The sequence below is a fragment of the Lithobates pipiens genome, unplaced genomic scaffold, assembly GCF_037356315.1.
Source record: "Lithobates pipiens isolate NorthernLeopardFrog02 unplaced genomic scaffold, aLitPip1_a1.2 Scaffold_19, whole genome shotgun sequence".
In the NCBI taxonomy this organism is placed as follows: Eukaryota; Metazoa; Chordata; class Amphibia; order Anura; family Ranidae; genus Lithobates; species Lithobates pipiens.
Window position 1 is genome coordinate 68,539,292 of NW_027507764.1, and position 27,027 is coordinate 68,566,318.

A 27,027-nucleotide genomic window follows, 5' to 3' on the forward strand; every position below is an offset into this window, starting at 1 on the left:
CGGGCATCGTCTCATCCTCGTACTACGGACGAGGATGAGACGATGCCCGTGATAGGCGGAACACAGGCTGCTGGGAAATTGAGTGTTCCGCCTATCACGGACATCCGATAGGCGGAACAGCAGTCAGTGGGAAATTGAGTGTTCCGCCTATCACCGACGGAGGCGCGGCTTTTGAATCCTAGAATGGCCGCCGACGAAGAGCTGAAGGACGGAGGCTCGGCTCGGGCCGGGACGGGACGCAGGCTGGACGGGACGCAGGCTGGACGGGACGCAGGCTGGACGGGACGCAGGCTGGACGGGACGCAGGCTGGACGGGACGCAGGCTGGACGGGACGCAGGCTGGACGGGACGCAGGCAGGCTGGACACAGGTAGGCTGCACGGACACACACACACACACACACACACACACACACACACACACACACACACACACACACACACACACACACACACACACACACACACACACACACACGGATGCATGGACACACACACACACGGATGCATGGACACACACACACACGGATGCATGGACACACACACAGGGATGGATGGACCCACAGGGATGGACGGACACACAGGGATGGACAGGCATGTCTCACCCTCGGCTTATACACGAGTCAATAATTTTTTCCAGTTTTTTGGGGGTAAATTGGGGGCCTCGGCTTATATTCGGGTCGGCCTATACTCGAGTATATACGGTACCAATGCAGGAGGATTTGGGATATTTAGCACAAATCTTTGTATAAAAATTGAAGGTAGCTTTACTTCCCATTAAGGAAGTGACTTTTGCACTATATAACACTTGGAAGCTTATTCTTCCCCCCATTTTTTTGGGTTTTTTTTCTAGTGTTTTGCCCTCTTTTCTTGGGCCTTTTGTGAGGTTTGCCCCTGTGTTTTTTTGTTTGGGTTTTTTATAAATATTTTTTTTGTTCTGGGTGCGGTAGAGGTTTTATTAACCATTTATCACTTTTTTTTTTCCCCTTTTTTTCACTTTTTCACTTCTTACTCACATTTTATTTAAAGCATATAAGTAATAAAACTATATGTAGAATAAGTGGTATCAGCACACCTAGTAGAGGAGATATAAAGTGGTTATAACCACTTGTGACTTGAGTTTGAGGTATTGGATAAGTGGGGTGGTGCTGAGTTAAAATACGGAACACGGGTTCAATTTACGTAGCCCCTGGGGACAGTTTGAGGTAATAGACATAAAAGTTTGAGGAAATAAGTAGTGATATTGGAAGTTGTTGGTTGGAGGTAGCGCCAGTAACCCATAATTAAGAACCATTCCATGCAAGCAGGTTGTTTATGCAGCCTGTGTATACTAGGGTGGCAGCAACCTCATAAAAATTAGAGAAAACTCCTTTTAGAGAAAAATTTTTATATTTTTTCAATAGGATAAAGAATTAGAAAGTAGAACTTTAACCAATAAAAAATTTGTTTAAAAACCCATATAAAATACAAGGTTATAGTTATAAATTAACACCTTTATATTACTGCTGGTCAGAACCCACTCCATAGCGCGCTTTTACCTGCTTAATTATCATATGATCAATTCTAGAGTGGGAGTGGTGAAGATGAGAATAGTATGTGTATCCTTAGGGCTCCTAAACACGGACGTGTCCGGAGCCCGCTCTACTCAGCGGGGGGATTGCTCTGTCGATCCCTGCTGAGCAGGAAGATGACAGGTCTGTCTCTGCACACTGTACAGGGACGGACCTGTCAGAGCGCCGCTCTCCTCTATGGTAGATCAGATGAAGACGGACCGCAGAGTCCATCGTCACCTGATCCACAGACATATGGAAAAATTTGGTTTTTCATCCGTCACACTTTTTCGGAGCGGGTCGGGTGACAGTGGACATGTCACCGCTGACCTCTGTCGCTCCATAGACCTCTATGGAGTGTCCGTTCAGATCCGCCTAAAAAATTGACAGGCGGACCTGAACGGGTCGTCCATTTGAGAGGAGTAAGTGGGAAAACATTTTGCTGCGAATGATGAAGCCACTCAATCCGAGGGGTGTTTATCCAGAGAAGGATCCAGGGCCACATTAGTCTCCTGCCAGGAGCAGGGTAGATTTTTGGTGAGATGTCAAAAGAGCAGACATGGGTCAGGAAGGGACCTGGGTAAGAGTTGGGTGCATAGTAAGCCATTTTGGTAACCTCTGCATCTTGAATGGTGCCCCTCAAGCAGGAGGTATCTGCCAACGGGGTCTGCTATCTGCCTAGTACAACTGAAGGGCACCGATTTGCGAAAAGCTATCAGAACCCCCCTCTGTTTAGTTGGGCCATTAGCCATATACACTTGAGGGTTTTGGGCAGCAAAATACTTGGGACTGGAGGCCAAGGAAAATTGAGTCTCCTGTAAACAACCCATGTCTACATGTTCTTAAGGTACTTTAAAAACTTTCACTTTTTTTTTTTTTTTTTTGTGGCAAGTTCATACCTTAAATGTTTAATGGCAGCCAATGTAGTGTCATGGTGGAAAAGCAGTTTCTCCGGACGCAAACCCCACGGACTCGAGGAAGGATGAGGAAAGGCAACATCGGAACATTAAGGGGAAAGCAGTAAAAAATAGGGAGAAAGAAAAGCACAATAAGGCAGAGAAAACCCTCGGGGCAGAAAATGCTGACATAGCAAAAGTGCAACTGTACGTGGGTCCAAGGACCCACCAAAAGGTCGTTAGTCGGTTAGGAACATGGTCCTGAGCAAGTGCCGAGTCTGTGGGGGTGCAGTAATCCACCGGACCCACTCGGCTTGCTTATTTTAAACAGTAAGAATACGAAAAGTGAGCACTTGATAGAAAAAAAAAATGTATTGGACACAAACTGTGCAGATCTTTCCAGTGCAGATGAGAAATAGGTTTGAGCCAGTCTCTGGCCATCCGGGACAAGCCAGGGAAGACCAGGGAGGGGAAACCAGCAATTAGATGAACAATTCTGATGCCATTAGGTAACTGGTAATGGGATAAACAAAGCAATCCAATCCAAAATGTACATTATCTGATATCACCCCTGACCAACACAAGGGGCAAGGACAGAGTCCATGGCCCGTTGTAGGCATAGGGTGGACCCACTCCCTAATAAATAACAGTCGGCAGTGAACAAAACGCGGAAATGTCTGCTAGTTTTCCCAATTGCGGGTAACTCTCTACAGTGTGGTCTTTAAAGTAGTGTATGCGCTGCTTTTGGTGCAGTATGATTTCATCCCATGAAATGAATGGGCAGAAATTGCACCGCACAGAACCACATGTGAATTGCACAGGAACACGCAACGCAATTCCTAGTCTGAACCGGCCCTAAAAGTAACGTAACTGAAGTAAAGTACAGAAACACTTTTAGGTAAATTTTACAGTGACAAATTCCAAAATATACTTTTAGATTGTAAGCTCTTTTGAACAGAGCCCTGCTAACCGTTTGTTTTTAATTATGTAACTGTACTGTCTTACTTTATTTTGTAAAGTGCTGCTCAAACTGTTGCCACTCTATAAAACTTTGCATACCTGTTGGCACTATATAAATCCTTTATAATAATAAGATAAGATTATGATTCATCCCCCCCCTCCCCCAAAAAAAAAGTCTTCCCTGTGCCATGTACTGATCTGTCCAGTAGGTGTCAGTCACGTCTTGCTCTTTTCCATCCCGTGAATTGTATTTGAGATGGTGAAACGCATTGCCTTGTGCCAGGGCTGGCTGACCTCTCGGAGCCCTTCTAAAGGTCTGCAAAACAAGAGAAAACCTTTTCTTCCTTTAGGCCATTTTTCACTGCTTGTATTTAGAATTATTAAAAGGTTTCTTCCTTTTATGTCCTAATGAGGTTTGTGTGTATTATTCCAGGGAAGATGGAGGAGATAAGAGATTTGTGTACATTGTATCTCTTTTATCCTTTTAGAAGTCGCTTGGATTATTGTCAGTCCCGTCATTAGTTTACTCAGTGCCGAGCTGGGGGCATTTTCAGGGCTCAATCATGAAATTTTCACAGGCTGCATCCTTAAAGAGCAACTGCAGTCTGCTCACATAATTTGTAAAACAAAACAAAACAAAACAAAAAAAATCATCTTTTCCATTCTGAAGCTTCCCTCCAACCATTTTACATATTATTTTATATATACTGTGTTTCTGTATCTGCAAAATAGGCTGCAGAAATCTCCCTCCACTGAGTCTGGCTGCAGCCATTTTAACTGTGGGCAGCTGAAGCTTCTGCCTAATCACATTTACACACACCTCCAGCTCTGCAGCTCTCATTGGCCCTCGTATGTTTCATCCACCCCCCCCCCCCCGGCAAGCTCTCACGGAAGTGAGAGAGAGAGAGCTGTGTATGATGTCATAAGCCTAGGCTTTTTTCCCAGGCATGAAAGCATGAAACAGGGCGTGGGCTGTATAAGGTATTTACTGGCAGAAAAAAACAAGGGCAGAGGATTTAATAGATGGAAAGTTGAAAAAAACAATTGGAGTTCCACTTTAATAACAGAAATCCAGGCGTTTAAAAGTACCTTTTCTGATGTGTTCTCCATCTATTGGATGAAAATTATGAAAGATACTTTATTTTAGTAAAACGTTAGTTTTCAGAGCCACCTTTATACAGAATTAGCCGGCCCGACTCTCAGATGAGACCTATACTGCCATTTTCTGGATATCTTGCTTGCATACCTGTGTTGTAGGTTGATCTAGCTTCACTCCTCCATCCTTCCTTGCAATGTCATCCCCTCCGTGTTGCAAATTTAGAAGCACGGTATATTGCCAAGCGAATTAGATGAAGGTGCTTTTCGGCTGACAATTTTTCTGTGTAGCTTCTTCTATTCAATCGAAGGATGTTGGGCTGACGGGGACAATCACTGATCGAATTTCAGCCAGTTACTTAGGAAATTTGACTTAAATTTGCTCAATGTGTGGCTAGTGTAAGGCTGGCCCTACATTAAAGTGGTTGTAACCCCTTACATGTACCCAGTGAACTGACTATCCTCAGGTGATACAGAGATGAAACAAATCCTCATACATAAGCTGTATCTGTTTATCTGCAGTCTTCTCTTCTTTATATCTGCTCAAAGTCCAGGATTTATGAAGTTTTTCTGAGCTGTCAAAAAAAAGGGGCGGAGAGCTGAAATTACACACTACAGAGCCCAGAAAGGAGGGCTCTGAGAACTGATTGGCGCACACAAGGACGGAGCTGAGACTGTCAATCACAGGCTGTGTACTGGAACACCCTCCCCTGTCTGTTTTCATTTCTTGGTGTCAAGAAAACTTGTCAGAAGTGATGAATGCCGATAGCAGAACAAAGCAGCAGACAGCATTGACACTTAGGGGGTTATTTACTAAAGGCAAATCCACTTTGCACTACAAGTGCACTTGAAAGTTCAGTCGCTGTTAATCTGAGAGGAAGATCTGAAATGAGGGGAAGCTCTGTTGATTTTATCATCCAATCATGTGCAAGCTAAAATGCTGTTTTTTGGGGGTTTTTTGTGGCCCTCAACCTGTTTTGATGGTACTTGTATGGTTTTCAGTGAAGTTCTCTATCCCCGAAGCATGCTGTTTGATTTATTCAGATAATTTGTCAACTTTAATCCTTATTCTTTTTTTTTTTTTTTTTTTTTTTTCTTCTTCAGAGCTGCTCGGTATCCACAGTCAGGCACATGTTGGTTTTCTCACACTGATGGAGTCTTTACGATACTGCAAGGTAAGAGCTCTTCTACATCACACTGTGCCCTACAAACTACCTCACTGTAAAGACTCCTATGGATTAGACCCCTTTCACACCGAGGGTGTTTTGCAGGCAATAATAGCGTTAAAAATAGCGCCTGCAAGCCGCCCTCAAACAGCTGCTCCAATGTGAAAGGCCCGAGGGCTTTCACACTGGAGCAGTGCGCTGGCAGGACGTCGGGGAAACTTTCTCGGCTGCCAGCGGGGGTTAAAAGCGCCCCGCTAGTGGCCGAAATGCGCCTCAAATCCAACGGTAAAACGCTGCTAAAAATATCAGCATTTTACCGCCAGCGCTATGGGCGGCTCGGTGTGAAAGGGCTCTTATGGAAAAGCTAACCTGATGGCTAAGAATGAGCTCAGGCTTGTTCGCATGGTCCATGTGCAGAGCCCGCCAGGAAGTTGGGGCAGCGCAAATCACAGACAGTGAGACATTGCCCCAATGCGCGGCTGCAGAGATCGGGCAATGTCTTATGATTACCGCGGACTCTGCACATGGACCATGCGAACTCACCTGTGCTCATCCCTACTGATGGCACAAAGGGGTTGATTTACAAAAACTGTAGAGGGCAAAATCTGGCGCTGCATGGTAGCCAATCAGCTCCTAACTTCAGCTTGTTCAATTAAGCTTTGACTAAAAAACCTGGAAACTGATTGGTTTCTTTGCAGAGCTACACCAGAATTTGCACTCTCCAGATTTAGGCAATTTCCCCAAAGATTCATGCAATGGACTTTGTTGGGTACAGCAATGGTAAAGCTGGCCATGGATAGATTGACATTTGGTCTGTTCATCAGGAACTGTTTGAATTTTGATCTATCTATGGTCATTCATGCTGGACAAAAGTCGACTTAAGCACACCCCCCTCTTGCCATTAAAATTTGCTTTGTGCCAGTGCAACCATTTACCAGCCTAGAAAGAAGATTGGGAAGAGGGGAGAGAAGATGGAGTCTTATAAAGCAAAATGTTAGTTCTAGCTTGTTATGCCATCTGAACATATGAACAAACTGTGATGTACTAAACAATAACTAATAAATATCAGAAAATAAAAAATATAATGTCCCAAAGGTATTGTGTAAGTCAACACATGCGCAACTATAATGAAAAATTCCACCAAAGATTCTTGAAACGCGTGCCACAGCAGACCTGGAAGCTTCCACCAGGTGGTTCAAAATACAGGCATCCCAGATTAATATGACCCCCTAATATTAGAGAAGTAATCAATTGCATATATATGGTACACCATATCTGCTGTGTCTTCCCCCCTCTCCTTCTCTGTGCTTACACACATCACAGGGTAATTACACATTGAAAACAGACAACTCTGGCTGGTACAAGCACAAGTTCTGGGTCACTTCTGGTTACTCGGTGACATCAGCATGTAGCTCCGTCCTACGAGTTTTGTCATACGTGACTCTTCCACTTCATTTGGCTTGGCATTCTTTTCTCCAGTAAACAGTTCATTTTATGGGTTAACATTGCATGGTTCAAATATTGTATATTTTTTTAAGCTGAAAATGTGATCAAAGAATTACAAATGGATTTGTAGATTTTTTTTTTGTCATACTTTTATTTTTTTTTTTTTTTTTTATCAGGTACATGTAAGATAATGCCTTTTTACTTTTGCATCAATTGAAAATTTTGTCTTTTTTTTTTTTTACGTTTTTAAAGGCTGTTTTTTTTTTGTTTTTGTTTTTTGAGAAATTTATTTTATTTACTACAGTGTTACACCAACTTATGCCCCATACACACTATCATATTTTCTGCTAATTTTTTTCCTTCAGATTTACCAAAACCATGTAGTGCAAGGGCCTGCCTGATTGCATACAAATTGAAACTCCTAAGTTTTGACCTCATATTATATGGTTTTGGCAAATCTGAAGGAAAAACTCAGCAGAAAAACTGATAGTGTGTATGGGGCTTTAGTCCTTGTCCAATGAATCAGTCTGGAGTTCCAGCTAGCTTAGATTGAGTAGCATTGCACTGCTCTTCTTTTATTTATTTTTTTATCTAACCCGTAGCACTTTGGGAATCCTTTTCATGTGTAAAAAGGTGTAAGGGCAAAGGAAGTGGTTACTTAAAAAAAAAAATAATGGTGTAAGTATCAAGTAAGAAAAGACTGCTATAAACTGACCACAGGTTAGTGTATCTGCTACTGCTTGGATCACCTTACATTTGCGGCTCCTGTGCAAACATTTCCACCATGGAATATTTCCCTGGTGTGACATACTGGCTTCTAAACATGCTAATGCTAAGCACAGCTCAGGAATATTGTCTTGGCCCTTCTTCAATAGATATCCAATGCAAAGGCTTCTTGATCAATGAGATTGATCAGTTCTGTGTACAGATTCTGAGATTCCCTGGTCATTTTGCTTTTTGTACTGCACACTAGACTTATGCTGAGCCAGTGTGGCAAGTGACGGGCCCCTACAGCTATCCTCTGTCCTGCCGTTATGAGAAAATGCATTCTGTTATTCTTATTATTATTATTATTTTTTTTTTTATTAATCTGTCCTATAAGTTGGTTTACAGGTGAAAAGAAAGAAAGCTTATTTTAGCTGTGACGGCAGTTGTTCTTACAGCTTTTTCTGTCAATGGAATGCCAAGCCTAAGCGTAGTCCATAGAGACCACATCCACTTGTTAGACTTTTTGGATCATAGCAGCACATTGTGTTCTCAGGTGATGAATTCTTGGTTTGGACTTCATTGCACACAGCTCAATCCTCAGATTTCCTTAGTGCAGATATTATATTCCATAGACAAAGACTGTGCTGTTCTTGTGCTGCACCAGCGTAGGTGTTAATAAGAAGCCTTGTAATGCTATCGGACTTCTGTTAGCTTTGTGGTTAAGCCATTACGCTGCATTTCCTTTCCACTTCTAAATCAGAATATATATGAATCCTTAACACCAGCTGGAATAAAGACTCCATTCCACAATGCACCAATTGGAATACACAATTAGTCGGACCTATGTAAAGCTAGTTGATTCTGTACTGGTTCTTTGTAGGGAAATGCCTATGGATACGTCATCACGCAGGAAAAATGTGTAGGGAGTAAAATTGTCAATTACTTTACTTCTCAAGCACATGGGGGGGAATTAACAAGGAATGGTGCAAGCATACTGTTTGCACCCCCCTCCTTTCTAAACTTTGTTCACAAGCCCCTTTATTAATTAGGACTGATCTGCTCCCTGTTGCATGCTCTTTCTGAGACAAACACAACATAAAACGGTATAGCTGAAACTGCATGCTCCGCTCCCTCTGTCCATCCCTCACCCTCGCTCAGCTGAGTGCAGGAGGGAGGCTGTACAGGCTCAGAGAGAAGTATGTCATGTCTCCTGACCAGACTGGACCTGGTGGGGATCTCCTCCAGTTTCCTATATAATCTCTTTAATTGCAGAACCTATGCCAGTTTCTGTTATTCTCTGAAATAGAAACTGGCATGGGTAGCATGGAAAGATCTGAAATAGATCTACAGTGTGGAGAATATTTATTTGATCCCCTGCAGATTTGGTAAGCAGGGATATGCAATTAGCGGACCTCCAGCTGTTGCAAAACAGGTCCCATCATGCCTCTGCCTCTGGGTGTCATGCTTGTGGCTGTCAGTCTTGCTATGCCTCATGGGAATTGTAGTTCTGCAACAGCTGGAGGTCCGCTAATTGCATATCCCTGGTCTAGAGACTGGCTAGGTCACTCCATGACCTTAATGTGCTTCTTCTTGAGCCACTCCTTTGTTGCCTTGGTGGTATGTATTGGGTCATTGTCATGCTGAAAGACCCATTTACAACCCATGTTCTGGCTGAGGGAGAATAAGGTTCTCATCCAAGATTTTACAATACATGGCCCTGTCCATTGGCCCCTCAATGCGGCAAGTCAGCCTGTACCTTTAGCAATAAAACTGCCCCAAAGCATAATATTTCCACCTTCGTGCTTGACTGTAGGGATGGTGTTCTTAGGGTCATATGTAGCATTTTTCTTTTAGCTGTTCATTGGCAAACTTCAGATAGGTCTGTAAATGTGGCTTCTCCAGGAGAGGGACCTTGCCAGTGCTGCAGAATTTCAGTGTTATTTTGTGTTACCAACGGTTTGTTAGGTGACTGTGGTCCCAACTGTCTTGAGATCATTCACATTCTCCCCCCCGTGTAATTCTGGGCTGATTCCTTTTCGCATGATCATCCCTTACCCCATGAGGTGAAATCATTCATGGAGCTCCAGACCGATGGCGATAGATGATTATTTTGTATTTCTTCTATTTGCAAATAATTGTTCCAACAGTTGCCTCCTCCTCACCAAGCTTGTTGCTGATAGTCCTGTAGCCCATTCCAGCCTTGCCCAGGTCTACAATCTTGCCTCTGACATTCTTTGACAGCTCTTTGGTCTTGCCTTTCATTGTGAGTTTGAACGAAAGAGACTGTGGACATGTGCTTTTTTTTATACACACAAACGAGTTTTCGTTAGGAGCACCTTCTTAAATTGACAGGACGAATCTGTGTACCACATAAGCACATACTGTAGCCAGTCTGTGGGAGGCAGAATTATTGGTTGGTAGGCGATCAAATACTTATTTTACTCACTGAACTGCAACTCAATTTATAACATTTGTATTGTTTTTTTTTCTAGATATTTGGTTGATGTTCTGTCTCTATCATTTAAAATACACCTATAATAAAAATTATATACCCTTCATTTCTTTGTAAGTGGGCATACGTACAAAGTCTGCAGGGAATAAAATAATTATTTTCCCCATGCTATCTGCTCAGTTATTGCCATGCGTGTCACTCCAGACATTTTCAGCACCAGTTTTCTGGTGCACGAAGCTTCGCTAATTTCCTAGATAAACTGAAAAAAGAAGGTCCCTTTAAAGCGAGTCTACACTGCATCGGAGCACCCCAAACCAAAAACACAATTTAATTTATTTTTTATTATTCAAAGCAAACTCCCTTATCTATCCATGTCTCCATGCTTTATTTTGCTGAGAAATCACTTTGTAAAACACTCCCTAGCATTTCTGGCTGTGGCCATTTTGAGTAAGGGTAGATGATCCATGTAGCATTTACTTTCTACAATCCATTCTGCTCCTATCTCGGGCATGCAGGCAGTGCTTAACTGGGAAAACCCATTCTCCCCTTCTGAAGACTCTTGGGATGTATGACATCACTTGCCTAGGCATGGAAACCAGGATGTAACTGAAGAAATGTGAAGAGTTTTTAAATCAAATTAATATCATATACTTTCCTATTTATTTACTAATGCTATCCGCATGAGGATTAAGAATTATGTTGAATGGGGGAGTGAAGTTCCCCTTTATTAAGGTGCCTACATATACCTTCCTGACTTTTTTTTTCTCCCTGATAAACCTTAGGGCAGGGATATGCAATTAGCGGACCTCCAGCTGTTACAGAACTACAACTCTCATGAGGCATAGCAAGACTCTGACAGCCACAAGCACGATACCCAGAGGCAGAGGCATGATGGGACTTGTAGTTTTGCAACAGCTGGAGGTTCGCTAATTGCATATCCCTGCCTTAGGGCATCATTTCTCAACCTTTTCAACATAGAGGAACCCTTGAAATAACTTTCCAGTCTTGGGGAACCCCAGCTAAAATTTCTGTACCTACAACTCATGATACACTAGTGTGATGTTCAGGGGGAGAAAGGCTCCTTACTAGTGGTCATTGGGAATAACTATCCCTTTACACATAGCTAAAAAGATCAGTGGCGTCACTGGAAACTTATCTGAGAGGCAGTCCTTTCTCAATGCTCAAGGAAACCCCTAGAAACTTCTGGAAAAACCCTAGAGTTCCATGGAATCCTGGTCGAATAAGCCTGCCTTGGGGCCCCCTTGCAGTTTACTTGAAGTTTCTCGTACGCACGCTCTAGTGGGATAACATTGAACTAAGTAGTGTGCATGTTGGCTGTTAACTAGAGATGACCATCACTACTGTACATTACACGTACGTTGGTTGCACCAAATTTTTTTTACAAACTGACGGCTGAAAGAATTTGAGCTTTTAAGAGAAACTGTAATGCGAACCTGATGGTTCTATGGTCTATGGTTTATGTACTTGAAGTTATTATTAGGTACATTACATTAATAAAGCATTTTCTCTATAGAGTATAAAGTTTTTTGAGTTATTTTTTTTCTTTCTTTTTAATGAGCAGTTTAAGAAAGCTTCATTGTAATTTTTGTTTTAATATCAAATCAATATTATTTTGATCTATTGTCAAGGGGCCCTTTAACAGCGTTGGGCCCATAGGCTGGTGCTTACACTGCGTGTTTGGGGTAGTCCAGCACTGCTCTTCTCTCCTCCCCTCCTCCCTTTTATTTCCTTTCCTTCTACTTTTTGCTTACCTCCTTTTTCATATGCTATCTTTCCCTTCCTATTTCCAGAAAGGAGACAGCAACTAAAAACAATTGCATCAAACACAAAAAATGTCTTCATACAAATTAAAGTGTTTTTCCTGCAAAATGCTATCTTACTTTAGGATCGAGAAGGGAAGACCTAAAACCTCTGTTCAGGATTGCTGTTAAGTCTACGGGACAGAAAGTGAACTAAAGTCTCTCCAACGACACACAGATGGCAAACAACCCCCCCCCCCATTCTGTCTAAATGGAAAAAAAATGGGTTTAGATACGCTTTAATATTTGGAAGCCTGGATGTTTTCTGTAATTGGAACGTGCATTCCTTATTTTTAGTATAATTCTCAAGAAAAGGAAAGCATAAAATAAGGAAAATAAGGAGTTCAGTTCAGCCGTTAACGTTTGTTTACTTTTATAGTTAAAATCTCCTGTAAATGAGTCATAACCACAAGCTAAGTACATCCTCCCTTTAATTACTGGCTGCCCACCCTTATTTAATTGCATTGGATTACTGTATGTAATGTAAAGTATAGTAATCTGTCAGACTACGCATTCTCCAAATCAATCCAGAGGACATTCGGGGTTCATTGCAGACACACCATATTGTAAAACCTGCATTCTTAATATTGGCAGCACTGGGAAGAAGACAATTTTGGGTAGACATAGTCACACATGGACATTTTTTTTTTCTTTAGGAATAAACTTTTATTGGAGAATATGGCACAAAAAACACTATACAAACTTGCAACAGTTTTGGGCTCAAGTGTCTACTTGGGCAGCTTCTCAAGTGAATATACTGTAGGGGAGAGAAAGGAATCGAGCAAGGAATCAATGCAGACACGATGGGAACTAGGATAAATGCAGTAATTCTGTAGAAATGCAGCTTGGTTTTCTAATCTGGTTAAGTGTTCTGGGAAGTGTCATGTAGAGTAGGAAGCAAAAAAAAATAAAAAATCACGAGAAGTAGAGAGAATGGTATTAATGGTAAAAGCAGGGGAAGGAGCAGAAAAAGGGAGTGTCTGATGGAAAGGTCAACCTGGCGAGGTCTCAGGTGAGTGTTTGCAAATGCCTAGCAGCTTAGAAATTGTAGAATTGTGGGGGTGGGGGGGGGGGGGGAATATGACAACTCTATCCATGGAAACTACAAGTTCGTGAATTTAGTGAAGATTCATTTGACTTGGCCAATAGCTCCTTCATTCGCATTTATAAAATTTAGTTCAGAAACCCATTCGCAGATAGTAGGCATCATGGGTGACTTCCAGTATGTAGGAACTGGGCCCTTTTTGATGTTGTGTTTTTTTGTTTTTTTAATCAATCCAGTGATCATGGAGAAGAGGGCTACTTTTGGTATCTCTGGCTATGTTCTACCGGTTCAACTAAGACCGCTCAGTTGAAATATGGCTGACAAGTAAGGTTTGTTTCTCGGACAGGGCCATCAAATATAGAGAAGTGTACCACCTGGCTCTCCATATCTCCAGCTGTGATCACACGTGGACATTTTTATTTAGAGTAGACTAGCCAAAAACATGTAGGCTTTATTCACACTGTTACATAGGCATTGCAACGCATAGTGTAAACCACACTTGTATGTTTGAACAGGCTAATATAGTTTTCCTTTCGCACTAAATTGTATCACATACTTTAGTTGTGTGTTTGACACATACGTGGTAGAAACAGAGATGATGAGGGTGCTTCTCTTGCACCTCCAGTCCAACATCCCTAAAAAAGTGGTGGCAGGTAATGTAGGAACGTGGAGTGCCACGAGTGCTGGTGTTTCAGGTAGTACTGGATCTGTGCAGCTATCGGGTGTGTGACTGTAGACCACTGAGGTGAAACTAGATGTTGGAACACAGAAGCATCAGACAGGTCACAGGAACATAGCCAAGACACAAGTTGAGCTCAATAGTATCCAGACAGCAAGGCACTAAATAAAAAGAAAGAAATGGAGGTGGGGACCAAACCCAGTTGGTAACAACTGGTCAATGAGATACTGCATTGGAAGACGGCAGAAACACAAGCTGAGTCCAATAAGTTAAGCCATGAGGCACCAAATGAAAAGCTAGGAATCTAGTCGGGGCACAAGCTCAGGTCATTGACAGCCAGGCAGCAAGGTACCAAATCAGAAGACGGGAACAGAATTGGGAGCATTGGCCTTGGCTGGTAACAGCTGAGTAGCATGTTACCAACTTGGAGGGCAAGTCAGGGGCACAAAGAGAGGCTGGTGATTTTCAGGTAGCAGAAGTACAAGGCAAAAGGAAGTAAGCAGCTGGGGTAGCAAAGTACCACATTTGTAAGTAGACAGAGCATTAAAGAGGGAAGCTGAGGCGGGTAACGGCTGGGCAGTGGTGTATCAAATCTGAAACAGGAGCATAGTTGGAGACAAAGACCAAGGTTGGTAACCGCTGGTCAAAGAGGTACCAAATCAGGAGATAGAAGCAGAATCCGAACACAAGCCAAGACCAACAACATTTAGGCATCGAGATACCAAATAACAAGACAGAAACAGAGTTGCAGGGCTCAAGCCAAGGCCAGCGTCGGTGAGGTACAAAATCAGAAAACTTTTAACAGTTGGGGACGCAAGCCAAGGTCAGTAACAGTCAGACAGCAAGGTACCACATTGGAAGACGGGAACAAAGTTGAGAGCACCAGACGAGTCTGCTAAAAGCTGAGCAGCAAGTTGCCAATTCAGAAGTCAGAAGCAGAGCCGGGGGTACAAGTTGAGGTTCGTGACAGCTGGATAGTTAAGGTTCAAGGTAGAAGGTAGTGAACAGAGTCCAGTAGGCAGTCCGAGGACTCAAGGCATCGGTCCAGAGGCAGGTCAGAAGGCAAGTCAAGGTCGTACATGTTAAAACAGAATTAGCAGGTTAGGTCAAGTAATTGGGGGACCAGTTAAAAGACCATTTGTCAAGCTGTTTCTGTAGTGCCCCTAGTTTATATAGGCTACGTGATGCCAACACTGAAGCGTGCACATGTGTTAGCACATGCTCTGATGCATTTGTGGCTGTCACTTTCTGCACAGGGCCACATGCTGTGGGTACGGACATGGCGCTACATTGTTGTTTTTTGTGATGGAGCAAACCGGTCTGTCCTGTGTTCCCTGCATTCATTTTAAAGGTTTAAAATGGAACACAAGGCTATACTGTGTATATATAGAAACCTATTTCTACATAAGACTATCATGGCTCCTTTATCTGTTTGGATATTAGCCTCCTGTCATGCCTTGCAAAATGGAGAGAAAATGTAAATCGGCTCTGCTACATCTACATGCGCAAACTGGGAACTACCTAATCGGAAGACGGCGTGTGTGTTGCTGTTTCTTTATTGTCCAGTCAGCAGGCTCTAGGCAGGAAGGTGACACCACTGTGTTCCTTAAATATAACAGAGAAAGTGGTGTCACTGTCCTGACAGAGCTGAGTTGTAAAAGTGGCCAGACAGATTTAGGAATCCTTTGGACGACCAATTTGTCCTGGTTTTTAAAAGCAATGACAATATCCTTTCTCGTCTCCGGCAGTTGCAGTGACCAGTCCTTAAGGCTGGTACACACAGGACAAATATTCAGCCAGTGTGTACCATCTAACGGCATCCAATCGGCGTTGGCAAACCATGCCGCTGGAGGTAGTCCTCCTGTTAGAACACAATAGCTCAGCGGGAGAGATTGTTGTACTAGCATTGCTTAGTTAGTATGGTGATCCCTCCATTTTTTTTTTTTCGGTTGAACGAAAAAAAAACAGCAACTTCTAATGTGTACCTACCATTACTTTTTAACTGAAAGGTGCTCCTATAATGACATGTAAGTGCACTTAAGTGCAATAATACTTTAAAAGAAAGTTGAGTGATGACATTATTCCAGGGGGCAGGTCCCTGACAGTCAAGGCTTAGAATGGTGGGTTGAATGGTTCTGGCTATCGTTCAACCTGGAAGACTGGGGACATCTAGTGGCAGAAAGGAATTACTTCAGGAGACAACAGTTTTTTATTTTACTATTGTACTTTTGATTTTTTTTTTTTTAAATAAGAGTCCCATTTTATCTGCTCATGACAAGTTAAAAACTAAGCTCAATGGAATAATTTGTAAATCTTACCAGTTTATGAAAACCTCTGATATGTGTAAAGCACATGTACAACGTACTTCACGCAGCAACAGCTGTCCGACCATGTTTTCATCTATAAAAGGAGAAGAATTTTCTTGTTTTAAATCTGCCTTTTTATTTATGTATATGAATGTGCACCATCAGAGAGGGACTTCAACACCTTCCAGGGACTTCCAAACCGTGTAATCTGTTCCCTAACGAAAACCACCCCAGATATTTTTACTCCTTGTTTATGCTTTTATCTCTCAGATGGTGTTTTGAAGTTTAAAGTGTAATAAATAGTTATCTGATGTTCCATGAATGGGAAAATGTGAGTGTAAAAAAAGCAGGGCTGTTGTTAATTTAGATGGGAAAAAGATAGAAATCCATTTAAAGAGAACCTGTTGAGAGTGAGCTGTGGAAGAATCCTAATCGCCACTGTTAAATTAGAGCAGTTTTGCCTTGCTATGATAGGTAGGACTTATAGTCTCTCCCTGTAAAAGGTGAATGCCAAATCATGTAGGTTGACCTGTTCTTTGTCTGATCTCAGGGCTGATAAGCTTACACTCAGATCTGCTGTCCATTTATAAAGCTTTTCATTTTTATTTATTTTATCCTGACAGCACCTTTGCTATATTGGGGGGTGTTTTATGTGGCGCTAACTAAAATGCTGCGAAATGTGTAATCTCCAAAACAATATAATATATAAATAAAAATTCATACAGTGCATAAAAAATGTGCAAAAAAAGTAGTAAAAATTGTGCAAAGCGGTAAAGTGCATGAAAGTATCAATATGACAAAATACCAATAATAAAGTGCATAAAAATATCAATGTAACAAATTGCATCAATCAATAAATCCGTGCAATAGTGCAAATGGTGTAAATCGCATAACATAATCATGCCAGAAAGATAAACATCTTAAAAACTCCAGTAGGACAAAAATAAATATCCAGTGCAAAATTCAAACAGTCCACTCAAAAAAAATTGTGCAATCATGCCAACAGATGATGGTAATCATGCAATGTGAGCAATAAGTGCAGTATACACCGTTCCTCCAACCTTCAGTGCTTCAAGTGCACCCCTTGTTTCCCCCAGCCCCTCGCCTCTAATCAAGGTCCCTTGAGGGGTGGCTGGTAAGCAATCTTCCACCTCTTACCAATACAACCTCCGGGACAACAGCTTATTTCCTCCAATATCCACAATCCAGTTTATATATAAGAGAATAAGGGGGCCGCCAATGTGTAGTAAAGTTAATCCACTTTATTAAAAAATATCCACACTTACATTACAATGTAGAAATTCGCAGATGTAAACAATGGTGCTTTCGGTCTCGGCCGCGACCGGAAGTGACGATCGACACCTAGACTCCTCCCTGACGTGTTGCGTCACATATCACGTGACTTTCTCAAAGGCCCTTTGAGAAAGGTCTTGTAGATTTCAGATCCCTCCATAAAGAGTACTGGGGATGTGCATATTGCGGTCACAAAGGATGTTGAAATTGCTTGTGACAACAATAAAAGTGATAAAAAAAATAAAAATCAAATGAATAAATAATGTAAAAAAATAAATGACTGCGCCCCTGCTAACCTGTGCTAGCGTGTAAAGGCGAATTTGCGCCACACAAACAGCTATTGGCCCAGACATGAGGTATTGCCGCGAATGTCAGATTATGAGCAGTAATTCTAGCCCTGGACCTCCTCTTTACATTTTAAAGTGGTAGCTTGTAAAGGCTTTTAAAGCATCGCTGGTGGAATGTGTGCAATTTTAAAGCTTGACATGTTTGCTAGCGATTTACTGGGTGTAACATCTTTTTTTATATTTTACAAAAAAATGGGGTTATGTGTTGTGTTCTTTTGCATTAACATTCAAAAAAGTGTATTTTCTCCCACAAATTGTGTTTGAAAAACCGCTGCGCAAATACTGTCTGACATAAAAACTGCAAAACCCTTCAATTTATTTTCTGGGTCTTTTGCTTTAAAAATCGATATAATTGGGGGTGCTAAGTAATATGCTAGCAAAAAAATAACCTGATTGTTGCGTGTAAACAAAAAGTGTGTTCCTTAAAGCCTAATGCACGCTGGATGTTTTTACAGCTGCTGTTTTTTGCTTCAGGTGTTTTTCTTTAATTTTTTTTTTTCTCGAGCCAGTAAAATCCCCAGCATGTTATCCTATGTATCTATGCACACATAAGCTGTTAGCAGCATTTTTTGGCAGGGGCGTTTTCTGTCTGGGGAAAAAAAAAATCTAGCAGCATAAGGAGCTAATCACCTGTGCTGCAGTGCTTATGTGCTAACAAGAAACCTGCTGAAGAAGCGCTCCCAGGGGGTTATCTGATGCGGGGTGGAGCCGAGAGATTGGATAGATTGATAGCAGTGCAGCCATTGGCTCCCGCTGTTAATCAAATCCAATAACGCGGTCACTGGGGGGCGGGGCCGAGTCCTGCATTCAGAGTCTAGGGACGCTGAATGCTGGACTCGGGAGCGTGCCCGCAAGGTAACCCCCAGGGAGAGTGCTTCTCCCAGGGGGTTATCTGATGCGTGGAGGGACCCCAGAAGAGCAGGTTCGGTGCCACTCTGCAAAACCAGCTGCACGGTGGAGGTAAGTATGCCATGTTTGTTATTTTAAAAAAAATAACCTTTAGTGTCACTTTAAATTGTAAGCTCCTTGAGCGTAGGGGCCAATATGTATATACAATATACATGTACAGTTCTGCCTAAATTGGTGGCGCTAGAGAAGTACCTACAGTATAATAATATAGAATTGCATAGCGGGATTTTCAGAGCTTTCGCTTTAAAGCTGTTCTCAAGGCAAACCATTAAATACATAGTATGAAATCCATATATTGATGCCATTTTACCTGCCAAAGGACTTCTACTTCTACCCAACCAGAAAATAATGAAACAATGCCTGGAAAAATATAACGAATGAAGCCACCACATCTAAGGATGTAGGTTCAGATACATGTTAAATTTAGCTTTGTATTTCCTCTTGTTGCTTGAGACACTTTTTTTTTATAAATGTCTTTCGTTTCCCAGGTAGGCAGTTTCCTGAAGTCTCCGAAGTATCCGATTTGGGTGATTGGCAGCGAAACGCATCTTACAGTGTTCTTCACCAAGGTAAAATGTTTCACATTTGTCATTGGGAATATCCATTTTCATGAACATTTCTAGATCTTTAATGTGACATACCACTATTTAAATCAGACCACTAAACTATAGCCATCTACTTTCAAAAAAACAAAATACCCAGCACTATATAAATGAAAATGTTATTTACTTAACCAGTCAGTAGTCATAAAGTTGAGGCTGATCGGTATAATTACTAATGTGTCTCACAGGGAAAAAAAAACGCATGTTTAGGGACTCGTTTATAGCCAAATCCCTGCCCTCAGTGTGCGTTTTTTATGTGCATGTACATACATTTGTATTGTGTTTGCAGCATGTCTGCAGTGCATTTGCTGGCAGCACTAAGATCGCTGGTTTCAATCACAACCATGGCAATACCTGCATTGAATTTGCACATCTTCAAACCTTGAAGATTCTGTGGGTCTCTTCTATTAACTCTGGTCTTTTTTTAGTTCTTTCCATAGCTTTTCTATTGGATTCTAGTACGGTGATTGGCTGGGCCATTCTAGCAGATTTATTTTCTTTCTTTCAAACCAATTGAGAGTTTCCTTGGCTTTGTGTTTGGAGTCATTGTCTTCCTGAAATATCCACCCTGATTTCATCTTCATCATCCTGGTAGATGGCAGGAGATTTTTATCAAGAATATCTTAAATTTTTCCATTCATCCTTCCATCAATGATATGAAGTTTGCCAGTACTGTATGCTGAAAAACAGCCCCACGCCATGATGTTCCCACCTCCAAACATCACTGTTGGTATGGGGGGTGTTTTTGAGGTGGTGTGCAGTGCCATTTTGTTCTCCAAACATGGTGTGTATTATGGCATCCAAAGAATTAAATTTTGGTCTCATCTGACCAGACTATATTCTTCCAGTATTTAACAGGCTTGTCTAAATGTTGTGCTGCAAACTTTAAAATTAGTTTCATCATGCTTTTTCTTCAGCAACGGAGTCTTGCGTGGTGAGCATGCATACAGGCCATGGCGGTTGAGTGCATTAATTGTTTTCTTTGAAACCATTGTACCTGCTAATTCCAGGTCTTTCTGAAGATCTCCACAAGTGTTCCTTGGCTCTTGGACAACTCCTCTGATTATTTTCACTCCTCTGTCAGAAATCCTGCGAGGAGCACCTGGTTGTGCCTGGTTTATGGTGACATTATGGCCCCAACAGTGCTCACTGGAAAATTCAAAATCCTTCTGTAACCAATGCCATCAGTATGTTTTGCAACTATAAGGTTGCAAAGGTCTTGAGGAGGCTCTTTGCTTTTACCCATCATGAGATGTTTCTTGTGTGACACCTTGGTAATGAGATGCATTTTTATAGGCCATCAGTTTGAGACTGAACCAGCTTAAATTAATTTGCACCAACAAGGAGCAGGATCGCTTTCTAATTGCTGATAGATTTCAGCTGGTGTTTGGCTTTCCATGCCTTTTTGTACCACCACCTTTTTTCATGTGTTCAATGCTTTTTGCCTGTGTGATTCCATTTTATTACACATAACTTAATTTCTGAACCTATTTGTCTTGGTTTCTTTGTATGTATAGATTGCATGGGTTGTTACCGACATATAGTGATCATTTCATGCCAATAGCACCTTTAGAAATAATTTTACCTAGAAAAATGGTGACGTGTTCAATACTTATTTTACCAGCTATATGTAAAGCACTGCATAAATTGTCAGCGCTATACCAGTACCTGTAAATATAATAATTTGCGGTGTGTTCTGGTATATGTACTTGCAAATAAAAATGCAGCATGCTTTACTTTGCATTGCAATAGTGTAAACTAGGCTCATTGAAATACATTCCCTTTTCTTGCATTTACATTTTATACAGTGTTTAAAAAACACATTTGACTGCATCTGGTGTAAATGAGCCACAAACCTCTGGGTTGTACAATCCCAAATTCTGCTATCCTTATAACCTCCGTGAGCTACAACTACATCTCTATGAAGTTTAGGTATATGATCGATGATCACAAATCTGAAATGTGTTGAACAATATGTTTGACAGCAGAGGGTTAGGGCTGACACTAATAGATTATCACAACATAAATCTTTAATCTGTCATCTTTTGTGTCAGTTTTCCGATGTAAAACAAACCACGAGGGTATACATATGGGAGTGAAGGGTAAAACTCCTGAACTTTGTGTACTCAATTAGGACTGCACTGAAGATGAATACTCCCTGCACATATATAATATAGTGTGTCTAGATAGACATACTGTATACCAGGGATGTACGAGTACCGATACATTTATTTTTATTTTTTATAGTACTCGCCGAAACCAGGTACATTACATTTTGTGCTTTTTTTTTTTTTTTCAATGCGAAACATGTAAATATGTGTTAAAGGTGTAAATATATTAACGAACAAAGCAAACCAAAAATTAGTTTTTATTAATAGTTTATAAAATAGAAGTGAAGAAAAATCAGCAGGAAAAATAATTAAATGGAGAAGAATAAGGAGTTAATTAAAGCTGTGTAGAGTCAATTGTTAATAAGGGGTTAAATAGAAAAACATTGAACCACTTGCTGCCCGCCATATAGCAAAATGACGGAGGCAAAGTGGTTTCAATAACCTGACCGGACGTCATATGACGCCTTCAGGACATCAAGCTGCTGTAAAAAAGTAATGGCGATTGTTGTTGCGGTGTCAGTCTCACACTGCAACTCCGATCCAGGTAAAGAGTCACAAAACAAGGAATTGGTCGCACACTGGAACTCCAAATTATCTCGATGTCATCTTTATTGTCAAAAGGGTCAGACAGATACAGGCAATGGTATCACTTTTCACAAGTGATAGCTTGCTTGTTTACTTGTTTACAACCCTGTCTCTGACAGACTCTTTACCATGTGGTCAGCCGTGTCCAATCACGGCTGTTCACATTTTAAACAGGAAGAGCCGGTGACTAGCTTTTCCTCAGCTGCTCCTCTGACAGTGGTGTATGTGCTGATCGATTATCAGCGCAGCCCCCCCAAGGATGCCCACACTGGACCACCAGGGATGCCTCCAGACCACCAGGGATGCTAATCAGTGCCCACCATGGATGCCAATCGGTGCCCACAGTGGGCATCACTGATTGGCAGACATTGTTTGGCACTGATTGGCATCCATCGGTACAATATATCACAGTAAATGATTACCATATGTGTGTCTCTCTGTGCCACCTATCAGTGCCCATCAATGCCACCTCATTGGTGCCTGTCATTGCAGCCCCATCAGTGCCCATCAGCGAAGGAAAAAACGTATTTACAAAGTTTTGTAACTGAAACAAACAAAAAAATTTTTTTTATTCATTTAGCAGAAAATAAAAACCCCAGAGGTGATCAAATGCCACCAAAAGAAAGCTCTATTTGTTGGAACAAAATTATAAAAATATAGTTTGGGTACAGTGTAGCATAACTGCACAATTGTCATTCAGAGTGTGACAGAGCTAAAAGCTGAAAATTGGTCTGGGCAGGAAGGTGTACAAGTGACCTGTATTGAAGTGGTTAATAAGCATAAAAAAATATATATATTTTCTTCTTCTTGAGAGGTTGCTTTTAAATTGACTTCATCTGCAGATCGACATTCATCCCTTTGATCTGTAGATGAAGAAACCAAAAGATACAGAAAGAAACTTTTCTTTTTATCCTCCTGTTTCAGTGGCTGCATTTTTATTTTTTTTTTGAAGGCTCAAATTGCCGGACAACTTAAACAATTTAGCTGTCAACAGGGGACCCCAACTGACAGCTAAATGAGTCATCAGTTGTTAATGACGTGGTGGCCCTGCTCCTTAACAACCGGTAATTGTTGGCTTTTTTTCTTTACATTTCAGTTGTCATGGGGGGGGGCTTGGGGACATGGGGGGGGGGGGGGGCTCTGTTGATGGGGACAAGGGCCTCTTCCTGACAACCCTGGGCTTTGGTTGTTGGGAGTCTGTGGGGGGGGGGGGGGCATTTCAGAATTTTCCCCTACCCATTCACCAAAAACTAATAAACCCAAGAAACTGTTTTTGACAATTCCTTTATTAAAATTTTTAAAAATGGTGTCCCCCGATGTAAATCCATCATCGATAACGCCGCCGACCAAACTCGGGGGGGGGGGGGGGGAAATTAAAAACACACTCACCTCCTAGAATGCCTCCCACCATATGCCTGCTCTGCGATTTGACATTTCTTATATAGGCAAGGGGCAGGGTACCCGGCTATGTCACCGGTTACCCAGTCACCATCGTTGTCTTTGGCATTCAACACTTCTGGGAGCTTATGCCCCATGCCACGTGCGGTGGTTCCATCCATCTGTGGTGATCTTCAGATCAGAGGATGTCAACAAGGCATCTTGCATTCCCATCATTTGTTCCAGGGTGCATACTACCCTAAATGTTCCAGATGCAGCAGCCAGACTGTCATAGAGTTTTGCAGGCAGCAGTGAGGCTGGACAGTGCACCTGTGCCCTCTACCTGCAACTAAATGCCAGAGCCCCAGGGATGAGGGCTAAACACCCTGTGTGCACGGGGGCCTAAAGTGAACAGGAACTCGGATAACATGAAATGGGACTCTTTGAATGTGAGTAATTAAACCATCTATGCCAATATTTCAGACATATGGCCTGCTTTAAAATGGGCTGCACCTAAGTCAGGAGAGCCTTGTGACCGTTGCATCGAGCGTTCCAACACGTGCCAAATTTAGGTAGTTCTAGTGTGCACCACAGTTGCTATGGCAGGCAACATACTATTAAAAAGAATCTTCAGTCCCCCCCCCCCCCCCCCCCAAAAAAATGAAGTCCGTAACTAGAAATACGGTAGCTGCTGACTTTTAATGAAAGGATACTTACCTGTCCATGGATCCAGCGATGTCCTCACCTGGGCTGGTTTTCCACCAGTCTTCAGGTCCCCAGCGCCACCATATCTAGTCTAGGAAGCTGATTGTGATTTCTTGCTGCTTCACAGCCAGTTTCCCACTGTGCATGCATGAGTTGGGCTGTGCTTTTGTAAATGGTCCCGCAGCCCTCTCAGAGCTTTAATTTGTCCCAGATGGCTGGGGGCAAAGGGGTGGGGGCAGGGGGTGAACTTCTGCTCAGAACGCCTAGGCAATCCAAGCAGGAGCAGGTACCTATCAAAACTAGGTACCAACCCCCCCCCCCAAACAAAAAATAGTGCCAGTAAGTTAAAAAGGAGGGAGGTAGGAGGCAGAAAAGCGGAACTTGCACTTTTTAGTGCTGTCCTGCTTTTATATAATTACCACCAGATTGGGAAACTAGCTGTAATTTGAGTACTGGCATCTAGGTTTACATCAATGTACATTCTATGTGTGGCATTTTGTGTTGGGAAGCTCTCATAAATATGACTAGTAACTAGGACTCTAGTGGCCGCCAGCTTTCTAGCAAAGTGTGATATATCTGCATCCCTAATCATCCGCCAGCCAGTAGATTCCCTAGCTTACGACTGAATGTAAACTGTGGTTATGTTGGTTGCTGACACCATTGCCGAAATATGACAAAAACCATATTTTAGTAAAGAGATTAATCTTCCTGACCAACGGTTGAATGGGGCTGGGGATGCATCATTGGTTGCTATGACGCTGTCGGCTACACAGCCAAGAGCGTATAAGCAACTAGTGTTGTTGTGCTTCCAGAATTGAGCATGCGTTGAGGACAAGAGTGTCCGTGGTATAGACATTCCAACCTCAGTGCAACACCCCACCATGCCATGATAAATTCATGTACCTTTTTGTTGATTAACAATTGTTGTGCAGATGCACAACAGAATTCTAAAGTGTGCCTTAGACAAGCATAGTAATGCAATAGTAAAATTTAAAGGAAAACAAATATTAGGTTCACAAATAATGAATGAGAATGGTAATTGTCTAGCTCCAGTGGTAGTGGATGCTAAGAGCGGGGGGGGGGGGGGGGGGGTGGTTGGAACAGAGGGTAGAGAAAATATGCCGGGGGGGAGGGACAGATTCCCAAGCTGTTCAGTCCACTGTACTGCTGTACAGTGGCGCCCCCTGGCAATCATAGAGATAAAAAAAAGGAGCTGTCCAGACCTAGACGGTCATTAAAAGTGATCCATGGGTCCCATTCTTTTAGGAACTTGGCAGATAAGGATAGATAAAAGCTTCTCGTGAACCATAGTTCCCATTAGACGCTGTCAATCTCAGAAAAATTAAGATATCTTTGAATTCAGGTCTTAGCCAGGGTCTGCTAAGCTGCCGTGAAGGCAAACCCCACCAACTGCCTTTGAGCCTTGGTCAAGGGGAGGATGGACTTGTCCAACAGGGCTTCCAAGGGATACATAGCATCTGAATATTATAACTGTCTTTAAAATGGTAAATACACCATGTGCACAGAAATTTCTGCATAATGGAGAAACTGCATACGGCTTCTATTACAGTAAAAGGGTTGTAATTATCCAGGAATCTCTACACTTTTTATTGTACAATTTTTGCTGCCCCGTCTACAATTATCCGGCATATTGCACATCTCAACGCTTGCTTGACATTGAGTGTATCTGTAAAGTATCTGTAAAGTCTACCCTGCCATGGATAATTATCACATATCTCTAGGAAAGGATCTTGTGTATGATAATGGATAGCTATGCGGGGTCCCCTTTCTTGCATATACCATACTTGGATCTGAAGTCTTGTGGTTAGACACTCAGTGTTTGTGTTACTGACTCAGTGATTTGCAGTAATCTCCAACGTTTGATTGACTAAGGAACTGATTGCCTGCATCGCATCAGATAATCTGCCACCTAAACCCTACAGCGAGGGGTCTTTCCTCTTCCTGCTCTTTTGTAAGATCTTGAAATGATAGCCCGCAAGCCCCTTCACCTCCTAACCCTGGCATGAGTGTGCCTCGGCTGACCCATGTCATCCGTCTTGTGTGTTTTGCTTGGGCTGTGGGAACTATAATTAGACACAATACAGATGTGACCTCACAACGTTCTGCAGAAGATAAATGGATAGTGAAGCTCTCCTTGTGATGCTCTGATCCTTGAGTCTAGGGGAGGATCTCCTGGCACATTAAATACACTTTAGGCTTGTTAAAAACAGCTGGCCCACACTACAGCCTAAATCCTGGTGTGTTGCTTTACCCTTTTTACTAGTTTATACTAGTTTTTATAGTGTATAGAAAATTCCTTTCATGATTTTTTTTTTTTTTTTTTTTTTTCCCATTTGCTGCAGAAATGCTGTATATTGTTGGAAATGGGGTGCAAAAAATGTAGTTTTTCAATAGTATGTTTGTGATTTGATGACCTCCATGGGAGCAGGAACCTGAATGGGTAGTGCAACCTTCATATTACTGTCTGGGATTTGAACCCAACTTCAGCCAAAATTGTTTTTTATTTTTTTAAATTTTTGGATTGAACAGGGAAAGGCAAGAATTTTTGTGCCTATTTTGGAAATTTCATCCTCCTTTTTCTTTGTCCAGGGGTCACACAGAACAAGTAGAAAAGGGAAATCTTCCCAGCTTCTATTTGATGGGTGTCAAACTGATTCTGAAGTCAAGAAAAATCTCCCCATTTCATGTCTGTTTGGTGGGTTGCTTACAGAACAAATGGTGGAGGAAAATCTCCCCATTTCCTGTCTGATTGGTGTCATATAGAATAAGTAGTGTAGGAAAATCTCCCCGTTAATTCCTGTGTGTTTAATAGGTTTCATACAAAACAAGTAGTGAAGCAAAATCTCCCCATTTCCTGTCTAATGGGTTTTGGGCAAGAGAAGTGAGGAAGGGAAAGCTCCCTTTTTCCAGTCTGCCTCTTAATTGCTGTCTGATGGGTGTCAAAAAGAGCAAGTAG

At 42.0% G+C, this 27,027-nt stretch overlaps 1 protein-coding gene across 2 annotated transcripts in view; it reads left to right on the top strand.

Annotated features, from left to right (window-relative positions):
• Positions 1–27,027, top strand: part of MINDY3 (MINDY lysine 48 deubiquitinase 3) — a 197,166-nt gene that overhangs the window by 51,356 nt on the left and 118,783 nt on the right. For both annotated transcript variants that reach the window (XM_077490847.1, XM_077490848.1), the window contains 2 exons: positions 5,604–5,674; positions 19,159–19,239. In XM_077490847.1, coding sequence (XP_077346973.1) covers positions 5,604–5,674; positions 19,159–19,239 — 152 coding nt within the window. The remainder of the gene's footprint in view (positions 1–5,603; positions 5,675–19,158; positions 19,240–27,027) is intronic.